Source organism: Phocoena phocoena, chromosome 9 (assembly GCF_963924675.1).
Source record: "Phocoena phocoena chromosome 9, mPhoPho1.1, whole genome shotgun sequence".
Taxonomy (NCBI): Eukaryota; Metazoa; Chordata; class Mammalia; order Artiodactyla; family Phocoenidae; genus Phocoena; species Phocoena phocoena.
This window is the reverse complement of record NC_089227.1, coordinates 90,577,428-90,590,864: the sequence shown is the minus strand read 5'-3', so window position 1 is coordinate 90,590,864 and position 13,437 is coordinate 90,577,428. Positions and strand designations below refer to the sequence as shown.

Sequence of the window (13,437 nt, the reverse complement as noted above, 5' to 3'; positions counted from 1 at the left end):
CTGGACCTCCTCCTCATCCCTTAATTTACCCTGCTCACGAATGCTCTCCCAGGTTCGCCCCGACCACGCGCCCGCTGCATTCCCCCCGAGGTTTCCCACGTAGAGAGGCTTCTGCCAGGCTCCGGCTCTGCACGGTCGGGTAGCGGCGGTGGGGAGAATGCCGCCCCGGACATCAGGCATCAGGGGACGGGGACCAAGGTGGGCGCTACCGCTCCCGGGCCGGCTGCCTGGGCAGGGCACCTCTCCCTTCCCGGTCTCCGCTTCCTCGTGTCTTAACCGGGGTGCGGCACGCTGTGCTCCGAATTTCCCTTCGGAGCTCTCCTCTCTTGCTGCCAGTGTCCGCGCGCCCCCAGCCCAGCGCCTCCTCATCACCTGCCCTCTGTCCATCTCTCCGGCGACCCGACGCCTCAGGGCAGAGTTCAGGTTCGGCCCTGGCCGGTGCCCCCGATTTAGGAAAAGGCCAGGGGGGCGGGAGGGCGCGGGTTTGCAGCGGGGAGGGAGGGGCAGGCGGAGGGAGGTGGCCTCTGATTGGTCGGGGAGGGGGAGTGGAGGCACGGAGTTTCCCACAATGCCCCGGTGCGGGGCCGCCGCGGATGGATGCTGCGGGAAGGGGCTGCCATTTGCCGCCCCTGCCAGCGGCGCGCAGACCTGTTCGCTCTCCGGCGGTGGCGGCCGCCGTCAGCGCTGTTCGTCTGTACGGCTTCCGCAGCGGCGCCGCCTCGGCTCCCTCCGCGGCCGCCGGAGCGGTCGCCATGAACCCCAGCTCCTCGGCGGCAGAGGAGAAGGGGGCAACGGGCGGCAGCAGCAGCAGCGGAAGCGGCGCCGGGAGCTGCTGCCTGGGCGCCGAGGGCGGTGCGGACCCGAGGGGCGCGGGGGCGGCGGCGGCGGCTGGGGCCGCTGCCCTGGAAGAGCCCGGGGCCGCCGGCCCGAAAGAGAAGGACGAGGCGCTGGAGGAGAAGCTGCGGAACTTAACTTTCCGGAAGCAGGTCTCTTACAGGTAGGAACGCGAGCCCGGCAGCTGGGAGGCAGGTGCCGCCGCGGGGCGCGAGACCCTCTCTGCGCCCCCGAAAGGCGCTTCCTCGGACTTGGGGACACCTGGCGCCCTCTCTCTCTGCCTCCCTCCCTCTCTCTCCTTCTCCCTCCCCCTTCTGGGCTATGTGTTCACTTCTCATCCCATCCTTCTGGGCTGGAGGGAAGCTACGTGCGCCAGGTTCCCCCCCCCCCCCCCCCCGGAACTGGAGAGAAGACTGAGTCCCTGAGGTCAGAACAACAGTAAAAATGTGTGTGTGTGTGTGTGTTTGTGTGTGTGTGTGTGTGTGTGTGAGCGGGGTGCACACACACATATGCCAGGTTTTCTTGAGAGAAGTCCTCAAAGTTGTCCCTACGCCGGGGTCATCTTCAACCACTCCCCCTACCTTGCCGATTTTACTGGGTGAACCTTTGGCACTAACTTGATACTTGAGATCACGGACAGTCAGAAAAGAACAGCGTTCTATCCTGAAGAGAAATCCTTATGGAAGTTGAACCTGCATTGAAATATCCCATTAAGGAAGAGTCGTTGTGAATCTGTGTCTGTAGATACGCAACTGGTTCCGGAGGGTCACACGTACACGTGGTCTCTCCCTCTCTCCTGGGTGTGCCCAGAAGGACGACTTGGGAAGCCTGCTGGCGAGCAAGGGATGGGGGAGAGAATGGGGCCGTGCTTGCCCCTAGGATGGGTGTATTTACAAGACAAGGACAGTGTGGGGTAAATGGCCACCGAATGATGCCAAAAGACTACCCCAAATTGTGTCAGGATTCACGAATGAGAAATGAGGATCCAGTAGGTTCTCTCCTCCCCCCTGCCCCCCACCTTAAGGCAAGAATAAAGATATTGATAGATTTGGAGAGTTTTGGAGACCCTTACTGCTTGTTAATTTTAAAAGTTGAGGTGATAAACAAGCATAGAATTAGAAAGATGTGCACTTCCTTGGCCCTGGAGTATTTCTTGAAAAGGGGTCAGTAAAAGCATCCTTGTGACCCTCCTCATTTTAAGTTAGCAGTCCTTTCCAGAAGTGCTTATAAAGTTTTAAGCCTGTCACACCATGTGGTGTTATGTAAGCAAAAGCAGATGACAGAGGTGTGTGGGTTTGTGAGGGTGTGTGTTGTATTTCTGGGAGCATGTGTGTGAATCACCGGGATCCCCACTGGCATTGCCTGGACTGGAGGCCCCGGTCACTAGGGCATGTGCTCTGTGTCTCAGTGTTGGCTCCTGACGACTCCGAAACGGCCTTCCTGGGGAGGGTGTTACTCCCTCATCCCCCATGTGCATTTTGTTCACTGTGCATTGAGGGAGTTTCCCACCTGACTTGCTTTCTTAGTTACTCATGTAGATCAGGACGAAATGGATCTTTCTCTTTATATTTTTGGTTTCTAAAAATAGACACGTGGTGGAGAGTGAGGTAGCTCTAGGGAGGTATGCTAGGACACAGGCAGTTCTACTTCTTAGCTATCATGGCCTGTCTGGCCCTTAGGGGACCAGGGGCTACATTCAGCCTAATTTAGGAACTGCGAGTTGGAAGGGACGGTTGATAATGCAGAGCACATTGTGGGTCTGGGCTTCTGGGCCCAGAACCGTTCCTGTGTCGTTGGTGTTCATCATCGTGACACCTCACTGGGTAGGGCTACAAAGCCAGAGTTTGCAAGGGAAATCATTTCAGCTGCTTCTTGGCAGGGGTCATTCCCTGAGCCTCCCTCTTGGAAATGAGTACTCTGTGAGGCCATGGCTTTCTGGGTTGCATGCTCACACATGCATGTGTAAGGGTGTGCACACGCAAACATAGACATGGACCCAGAGACGCGGTGTTTTTCTAGCAAAAGGATAACACCGCATCTGCCTTACAATCCACAGAGGTGGGTCCCACTTTGTGAACATCATTTCCTTTTAAATAAAGCTTTACAGTCCCCAATTCAGGAAGGCTCCTGCAACAGCATCACCTCAGGTGGCTGGTTAAAAATGCCCACCACCCCACACTTACAAAATCAAACTCTCTGTGGGTAGGAATTTTTAACAGTCTCCTCAGGCAATGCATAAGCACACTGATATCTGAGGATTGCTGCTCTGCTCCTTGTTTCCAAAGGCTGAACAAGTGATCTTTGAACTCATAAGCCATGCCCAGCCAAACAAGGCCAGGCAGTCCCAAAGTCAGAGCAAAGACAGCAGAAGGTAGGCATTTCATCTGGCACGTGTTTGTCCTGGGTAACCTGGAGAGTGTCGCCATTTTGATGATGATGATGATTTTTTTAGAGTCATGGTGAATGGCCTACCCATTCACCAGGGAGCCATTTATGTTGGACTCAGTTGTAGCTGGGCCTGGCCATTTCGCTGGTGGGTTAAGGAATGGTCTGAAAGAAAAGAGCAGCTTTGGCTGGAGCTGGGCATTGGCTTCTCAGTGAGGACCACATCCGCTCACTTCTGGGGGGCACCTGAGGATGTCTTCTGGTGGAAGTTGATGGAGAGGGGTCAGGAAGACCTCACAGAATGGAATCTAAGTGAAGGGGTTGAGTTAGGGTGTGAAGTATGGCTGCTGTGTAAGGGGGATCATTTGAGGTGGGGAAGAAGAGAGATCTGCAGGTGGTCAAAAAAATCTTTTGAAGAACATGGGTATTTGCGGAATGACACTTGACAGGAGAGAAGAAGGGGGCTGGGGGAGATGGTGTGCGAGTGCGTGTGTGTGTGGGGGTCTCATCTGCTCCTTCTGTTGCTAAGGAACATATAAGCTAGGGTTTAAAAATAAATGAGGAGTGGGTGGGCATATGCAATGACTCCTGTCTTTTTAGGAACCAGAGCCCTTTACAGAAAACCTTTAAATAACCATTTCTGGAGGCAGATTATTCATTTTGCTCGACTTTTACTTTGTTAAGTAAAATAAACTCCTTTATATACCCCTCGATTTCCCCTCATTATCTTCTCTTTCTTTTTTGGGGAACCATTTTTCTCATGAGAATATTTCCTTTATTTCAGGTTCTGCTCCCCTAGAGCAAATAGTCTCCGTAGATAGTAAAGCTGAAGGTTTTAGAAGGCAGTGCAAGTGAGCTGGTACTTTTCTCTTAAAATTACTACTTCCTTTTTCTTTGCAAATTATGGTGCTGCAACAGATACATATGTGCCGATGACTATGTAATGTGTAGGAACTGTTTTTTTTTAACCACTGTAAGAATTCCCATTAAAGTCAGTAAAATTAAAAAAAAATCATTTAGAAACACGCAGGGGAGGGGAAGGAGAAGGTAGCTGATGTTCACTGTCTTCTGTATACAGGCACTGCGCTAAGTATTCTTGCATGTTATATCTTATTTACTATTCAGTGACAGTTTTATGACGTGATTATGGTTATTTCCATTTTATAAATAAATGGACCTGAGGCTTAGACCTTGGGTAAGAGGCAGCTTTAAACCCAGATCTGACTCTAAATGACATTCTCTTTACACCCCATCATGCTTCCCTAACCATTCACTTCTGACTCGAACTCTTCCCTTGGGTATCTGTGTTTGCAGGGGGGTGTACAGCGTAAGCTGTTCTTTGATCTCTTCTGTAATATATCACAGGTCATTATTTATTATCTCTTGTATACACTTTTCTTTGGACTGTGTCCCTTTGGCCATGTAATTTTAAGTAACTCCTCTACTCTTTCTGAGATAGAAATGAATATAAATTCATGATCACCAGAAAATATATTGCTTTTGCTTCTGAGAACAAAACCACCTGCATGACACCTGCCATCTCTGTGAAGATACCCAGGTTAGAATTTTATATGCCTTTTAATAAAAACTACACAGGAGTTGTGTAGGTGAACCTAGATCCAGGGAAGAGCTGGCCTGTCTGTACCTCTTTGAGCAGCACAGAATAAATATTGAAGTGTGATTTTGTTTGTAAGGAGGACTGGACAGTTACCATTACTTATGAGATAGTAATGCCTGTGCTTCAGTTTCTCTACTTATAAACCAGGATGGTAATACCAGACCTTCCTGAAAGGGAGATTTTGGTATGAGATAAAAGTAGCAGCAAGGAGCTTGTACTTCTTAGATTATGCTGCAAGGTAAAAAAGGGTCTATCACTCTTTACAGGTTGATAAGAACAAAGTATTTCCGTTTTGAGTATTATCCTGCAACACAAGTTTGTGATTTTTAGGAAAGACTATTGGAATGTTGAAAGCCAAGTAGGAGAGCATGGACATTGTTCTTCCTTGTATGAGAATCAATATTGTATGGGGAGAAGTTTTCTTTTCCTGAATATCAGTATGAAGCATCCTCCTTTGTAAATACTTTTATTTTATTTTTGAATTTTTTTGTCTGCTCTTTACACATTTGTTTGATATTTAGAGACTTCAGGATCAGATTAAAACCTTCGTTCTAGATTCTCTACCTACTGCCCCTGGACTAGAGTTTCCTCTCTGTGAATGGGAGTTGAGTTGAGGAAAGAAGACAGGCTCTCTTGTCCAAGCCTGCCTGGAATAGTGCTTCTGGAAGACAGAGCTGCGGGCTGGAAATGAGAAGTGCTGGTGGCCACCCCCTCCCTGGGTGAAACCATATCCCTGGATGGGGAGCAAGGTGGAAAGGGAGCCCTGCCTTCTTGGTGGCATGTGCCTGGAGAAGACCTTCCTTCACACTGAGCTGGGGAAAGGAGGTTTTGAAAAATTTGGCTTTCGGAGGTGTCAGCGCAGCCATTTCTTACTAGGCACTGTGATCTAAAGTGCTGGGTGTGAGGCCTCTGCATGAAGCACCTTGTGAACAAGTGAAACTAGACAAAGCACAGAGGAAAAGAAAACAAAAAGCAAGCTGCAAACCCTCTGAAAAAAATGCCTCTGCACCTCTAGCTCTTGTGGAGGTTGGCATCTTCAGTGGAGTCTCCTATTGAAGGGGGACCTTCAAGATGGCGGAGGAGTAAGACGTAGAGATCACCTTCCTACCCACAAATACTTCAAAAATACATCTACATGTGGAACAGCTCCTACAGAACAGCTACTGAACATTGGCAGAAGACCTCAGACTTCCCAAAAGGCAAGAAAATCCCCACATACCTGGCCATGTGGCTGATAGGGTCTTGGTGCTCCAGCTGGGTGTCAGGCCTGAGCCTCTGAGGTGGGAGAGCTGAGTTCAGGACACTGGTCCACCAGAGACCTCCTGGCCCCACATAATATCAGTCGGTGAGAGCTCTCCCAGAGATCTCTGTCTCAACGCTAACACCCAGCTCCGCCCAATGGCCAGCAAGCTCCAGTGCTGGATGGCCCATGCCAAACAACGAGCAAGACAGGAACACAACCCCACCCATTAGCAAAGAGGCCGCCTAAAATCATACTAAGTTCACAGACACCCCAAAACACACCACCGGATGTGGCACTGTCCACCAGAAAGACAACATCCAGCCCCACCCACCAGAACACAGGCACCAGTCCCCTCCACCAGGAAGCCTACACAAGCCACTGAACCAACCTCACCCACTGGGGTCAGACACCAAAAACAATGGGAACTACGAATCTGCAGCCTGTGAAAAGGAGACCCCAAACACAGTAAGTTAAACAAAATGAGAGGGCAAAGAAATATGCAGCAGATGAAAGAGCAAGGTAAAAACCCACCAGACCAAACAAATGAAGAGGAAATAGCCAGTCTACCTGAAAAAGAATTCAGAGTAATGATAATAAAGATGATCCAAAATCTTGGAAATAGAATGGAGAAAATACAAGAAACATTTAACATGGACCTAGAAGAGCTGAAGAGCAAACAAACAATGATGAACAACACAATAAATGAAATTAAAAACTCTCTAAGGGCTTCCCTGGTGGCGCAGTGGTTGAGAGTCTGCCTGCCGACGCAGGGGACACGGGTTCGTGCCCCGGTCCGGGAAGATCCCACATGCTGAGGAGCGGCTGGGCCCATGAGCCATGGCCTCTGGGCCTGCGCGTCCGGAGCCTGTGCTCCACAATGGGAGAGGTCACAACAGTGAGAGGCCCGCATACCTAAAAAAAAAAAAATCTCTAGAAGGAATCAATAGCAGAATAACTGAGGCAGAAGAACGGATAAGTGACCTGGAAGACAAAATAGTGGAAATAACTATTGCAGAGCAGAATAAAGAAAAAAGAATGAAAAGACTTGAGGACAGTCTCAGAGACCTCTGGGACAACATTAAATGTACCAACATTCGAATTATAAGGGTCCCAGAAGAAGAGAAAAAGGAAGGGTCTGAGAAAATATTTGAAGAGATTATAGTTGAAAACTTCCCTAACGTGGGAAAGGAAATAGTCAAGTCCAGGAAGCGCAGAGAGTCCTATACAGGATAAATCCAAGGATAAACATGCCAAGACACATATTAATCAAACTATCAAAATTAAATACAAAGAAAAAATATTAAAAGCAGCAAGGGAAAAGCAACAAATAACATACAAGGGAACCCCCATAAAGTTAACAGCTGATCCTTCAGCAGAAACTCTGCAAGCCAGAAGGGAGTGACAGGACATATTTAACATGATGAAAGGGAAAAAACTACAACCAAGATTACTCTACCCAGCAAGGATCTCATTCAGATTTGACAGAGACATTAAAACCTTTACAGACAAGCAAAAGTTAAGAGAGTTCAACACCACCAAATCAGCTTTATAGCAAACACTAAAGGAACTTCTCTAGGCAGGAAATACAAGAGAAGGAAAAGACCTACAAAAACAAACCCAAAACAATTAAGAAAATGGTAATAGGAACATACGTATCGATAACTACCTTAAATGTAAATGGATTAAATGCTCCAACCAAAAGACATAGATTGGCTGAATGGATACAAAAACAAGACCCATACATAGGCTGTCTACAAGAGACCCACTTCAGACCTAGAGACACATACAGACTGAAAGTGAGGGGATGGAAAAAGATATTCCATGCAAATGGAAATCAAAAGAAAGCTGGAGTAGCAATTCTATATCAGACAAAATAGATTTTAAAATAAAGACTATTACAGGAGACAAAGAAGGACACTAAATAATGATCAAGGGATCAATCCAAGAAGGAGATATAACAATTGTAAATATTTATGCACCCAACATAGGAGCACCTCAATACATAAGGCAAATGCTAACAGCCATAAAAGGGGAAATTGACAGTAACACAATAATAATAGGGGACTTTAACACCCCACTTTTACCAATGGACAGATCATCCAAAATGAAAGTAAGTAAGGAAATATAAGGTTTAAATGACACATTAGAGAAGATGGACTTAATTGGTATTTATAGGGACATTCCATTCCAAAAACAACAGAATACACTTTCTTCTCAAGTACTTATGGAACATTCCCCAGGATAAACCATACCTTGGGTCACAAATGAAGCCTTCGTAAATTTAAGAAATTGAAATCGTATCAAGTATCATTTCCGACCACAACGTTATGAGACTATATATCAATTACAGGACAAAAAAATGTAAAAAATACAAATACATAGAGGCTAAACAATACACTACTAAATAACCAAGAGATCACTGAAGAAATCAAAGAGGAAATAAAAAAATACCTAGAAACAAATGACATTGTAAACACAATGACCCAAAACCTATGGGATGCAGCAAAAGCACTTCTAAGAGGGAAGTTTATAGGAATACAGTCCTACCTCAAGAAGCAAGAAAAATCTCAAATAAATAACCTAACCTTACACCTAAAGCAATGAGAGAAAGAAGAAGAACAACAACAAAAACCCCACAGTTAGCAGAAAGAAATAAATTATAAAGATTAGATCAGAAATAAATGAAAAAGAAATGAAGGAAACGATAGCACAGATCAATAAAACTAAAAGCTGGTTCTTTGAGAATATAAACAAAATTGATAAACCATAGCCACACTCATCAAGAAAAAAAGGGAGAAGACTCGAATCAACAAAATTAGAAATGAAAAAGGAGAAGTAACACCTGCCACTGCAGAAATACAAAGGATCTGGAGAGATTACTGTAAGCAACTATATGCCAATAAAATGGACAACCTGGAAGAAATGGACAAATTCTTAGAAAAGCACAACCTTCCGAGACTGAACAGGAAGAAATAGAAAATATAAACAGACCAGTCACAAGCACTGAAATTGAAACTGTGTTTAAAAATCTTCCAAGAAACAAAAGCTCAAGACCAGATGGCTTCACAGGTGAATTCTATCAAACATTTAGAGCAGAGCTAACACCCATCCTCTCAAACTCTTCCAAAATATAGCAGAGGGAGGAACACTCCCAAACTCATTCTACAAGGCCACCATCACCCTGATACCAAAACCAGACAAAGATGTCACAAAAAATGAAAACTACAGTCCAATATCACTGATGAACATAGATGCAAAAATCCTCAACAAAATACTAGCAAACAGAATCCAACAGCACATTAAAAGGATCATACACCATGATCAAGTGGGGTTTATCCCAGAAATGCAAGGATTCTTTAATATATGCAAATCAATCAACGTGATACATCATATTAACCAACGGAAGGAGAAAAACCATATGATGATCTCAGTAGATGCAGAAAAAGCTTTTGACAAAATTCAACACACATTTATCATAAAAACTCTCCAGAAAGGAGGCATATAGGGAACCTACCTCAACATAATAAAGGTCATATATGATAAACCCACAGCCAACATCATTCTCAGTGGTGAAAAACTGACACCAATTCCTCTAAGATCAGGAAAAAGACAAGGTTGCCCATTCTCACCACTATTATTCAACATAGTTTTGGAAGTTTTAGCCACAGCAATCAGAGAAGAATAAGAAATAAAAAGGAATCCAAATCAGAAAAGAAGAAGTAAAACTGTTGCTGTTTGCAGATGACATGATACTATACATAGAGAATCCTAAAGATGCTACCAGAAAACTACTAGAGCTAATCAGTGAATTTGGTAAAGTAGCAGGATACAAAATTAATGCACAGAAATCTCTTGCATTCCTATGCACTAATGATGAAAAATCTGAAAGAGAAATTAAGGAAACACTCCCATTTACGATTGCAACAAAAAGAATAAAATACCTAGGAATAAACCTACCTAAGGAGACAAAAGACCTGTATGCAGAAAACTATAAGACATTGATGAAAGAAATTAAAGATGATACAAACAGATGGAGAGATATACCATGTTCTCAGATTGGAAGAATCAACATTGTGAAAATGACTCTACTACCCCAAGCAATCTACAGATTCAGTGCAATCACTATCAAACTACCAATGGCATTTTTCACAGAACTAGAACAAAAAAATTTCACAATCTGTGTGGAAACACAAAAGTCCCCGAATAGCCAAAGCAATCTTGAGAAAGAAAAACGGAGCTGGAGGAATCAGGCTCCCTGACTTCAGACTATACTACAAAGCTACGGTAATCAAGACAGTATGGTACTGGCACAAAAACAGAACTATAGATCAATGGAACAGGATAGAAAGCCCAGAGATAAACCCATATGGTCACCTTATCTTTGGTAAAGGAGGCAAGTATATAAAATGGAGAAAAGACAGTTTCTTCAATAAGTGTTGCTGGGAAAACTGGACAGGTACATGTAAAAGAATGAAATTAGAACACTTCCTAACACCATACACAAAAATAAACTCAAAATGGATTAAAGAACTAAATGTAAGGCTAGACACTATAAAACTCTTAGAGGAAAACATAGGCAGAACACTCTTTGACATAAATCACTGCAAGATCCTTTTTGACCCACCTCCTAGAGAAATGGAAATAAAAACAAAAATAAACAAATGGAACCTAATGAAACTTAAAAGCTTTTGCACAGCAAAGGAAACCATAAACAAGATGAAAAGACAACCCTCAGAATGGGAGAAAATATTTGCAGACGAAGCAAGTGAAAAAGGATTAATCTCCAAAATATGCAAGCAGCTCATGCAGCTCAATATCAAAAAGTAAACAACCCAATCCAAAAATGGGTAGAAGACCTACATAGACATTTCTCCATAGAAGATATACAGATTGCCAACATACCTATGAAAGCATGCTCAACATCACTAATTATTAGAGAAACGCAAATCAAAACTAAAATGAGGTATCACCTCACACCAGTCAGAATGGCCATCATCAAAAAATCTACAAACAACAAATGCTGGAGAGGGTGTGGAGAAAAGGTAACCCACTTGCATTGTTGGTGGGAATGTAAATTGATACAGCCACTATGGAGAACAGTATGGAGGTTCCTTAAAAAACTAAAAATAGAACTACCATATGACCCAGCAATCCCACTACTGGGCATATACCCTGAGAAAACCATAATTCAAAAAGAGTCGTGTACCACAATGTTCATTGCATCACTATTTACAATAGCCAGGACATGGAAGCAACCTAAGTGTCCATCATCGGATGAATGGATAAAGAAGATGTGGCACATATATACAATGGAATATTACTCAGACATAAAAAGAAATGAAATTGAGTTATCTGTAGTGAAGTGGATGGACCTAGAGTCTGTCATACAGAGTGAAGTAAGTTAGAAAGAGAAAAACAAATACTGTATGCTAACACATATGAATGGAATCTAAAAGAAAGAAATGGTTCTGATGAACCTAGGGGCAGGACAGGAATAAAGATGCAGACGTAGAGAATGGACTTGAGGACACGGTGGGGGGGAAGGCTAAGCTGGGACAAAGTGAGAGAGTGGCATGGGCATATATACACTACCAAATGTAAAATAGATAGCTAGTGGGAAGCAGCCACATAGCACAGGGAGATCAGCTCGGTGCTTTGTGACCACCTAGAGGGGTGGGATAGGGAGGGTGGGAGGGAGCCTCAAGAGGGAGTGGATATGGGGATATATGTATACGTATAGCTGATTCACTTTGTTATAAAGCAGAAACTAACACACCATTGTAAAGCAATTATACTCCAATAAAGATGTTAAAAAAAAAACCCAAAACTTGGTTCCAGTTTACTGTTTCCTTCCTCAGTAATTACTTAGGACTTGGCTAAGTGTACACTTTCTCCATCAAGACACACCCCAGGCAAGATTGCACTCGAACTACTGTCCAGAGTCCTTAATCTGCTCTAATTGATCTTTTAGAGGCTCGGTTTTCACATGGGAGAGTGACAGCACTGTGTTCTGTGGCATCAAGGGATGATGAAGTTGATGGGAGATTTGTTGGTGTTCATTTCTGCTGTGGCAACAGCAGCATTGCCTCATAGGGTCAGATTCAGTTAGACTAGAACTAGCTCTTTGGAACTCTACTTTCTAATCTGAGAAAATGAGGACTCCTAGTGAGGGCCCAGGCTAGCTGCACCTTCCAGGCTTTTCTGGACTGGGATCTGGGATACACATTCCTTACCCAACCTCGAGGTGTCCTTGAAGTGGGTTCAGAAGCCCTCACTCTGAGACTGGAAACATGTGGCAGGACCGTTGCCTACATGTTGGACTGTGACATTTGCTTTCTTATGCAGTGTTATATTGGTAACATTGATCCTAATTATTTTTTCTGAGACCCTGTAATTGTCATTTTAGGACAGTAGTTACTGCATTAATGGTGGTATATGAATGGATAGCTCGGGGAAGAAGGTAAGGAGCAAAGCAAAATCTACGCTGTGGTCTTCCATGGTGGCGCAGTGGTTGAGAGTCCACCTGCTGTTGTAGGGGACACGGGTTCGTGCCCCAGTCTGGGAAGATCCCACGTGCCGTGGAGCGGCTGGGCCCGTGAGCCATGACTGCTGAGCCTGCGCGTCCGGAGCCTGTGCTCCGCAACGGGAGAGGCCACAGCAGTGAGAGGCCCGCGTACTGCAAAAAAAAAAAAAAAGTCTAAGTTGTTAGGCTTTTTATGTTTCTTTGAAGTTGAATTTGCTTGAAATCACTATAAAAATGGGCAAATTTCAAATGGTTGGTGGTGGTTGGAATTGTTTGAACTGGCTGGAATGTTGGGCCTGTTACAAGGCATAACAAACCCTTGCAATATAGAAGATTAAAGAAAGAAAAACGCCAAGTTAGGTCTGTTTGCCCATAACGCTCCCATAACTCATCCCTGGGTTGTTCATCTGGCAAACTCCTCCTTAGGCTTGAACTCAAAAGGGTCCACTTTTTGTGGTAGGTGGTTGGTCCTCTCCTGTCCTCACATGATGCTCTTAAACAGCTGTGTTAGGACTGAATTGTAATTTTATCTCCTGGGAATTAGACTGGGATTTGAACCTGGCACGTTCTAGCGGATCTCGGGAATGTTATGTCACCCTTGAGGCTCACGTGGTAATAGTGATACCTCTCTTAGAGGTTTGTTAGGATTAAATGAGTTACTTTAGGTAGAGAACTCAGCACAGTGCCTTGCAGAGTTAACTTTAAATGTCGTATGCTTCCCTGCTAAGTTGTTAGCTCCTTGGAGGACAAAAACTGCACCTTATCATTTGAATCTCTGAATCCTGTTCTTATTGCTCAGTAGGTGTTGGATAAATATTTATTGAATGAATGAAT

At 44.5% G+C, this 13,437-nt stretch overlaps 1 protein-coding gene across 2 annotated transcripts in view; it reads left to right on the top strand.

Moving 5' to 3' along the window:
• Positions 1 to 593: 593 nt before the first annotated feature.
• DGKI (diacylglycerol kinase iota) overlaps positions 594 to 13,437 on the top strand; it is a 461,776-nt gene continuing 448,932 nt past the window's right edge. For both annotated transcript variants that reach the window (XM_065884368.1, XM_065884366.1), the window contains exon 1: positions 594 to 997. In XM_065884368.1, the coding sequence (XP_065740440.1) occupies positions 594 to 997 (404 nt within the window). The remainder of the gene's footprint in view (positions 998 to 13,437) is intronic.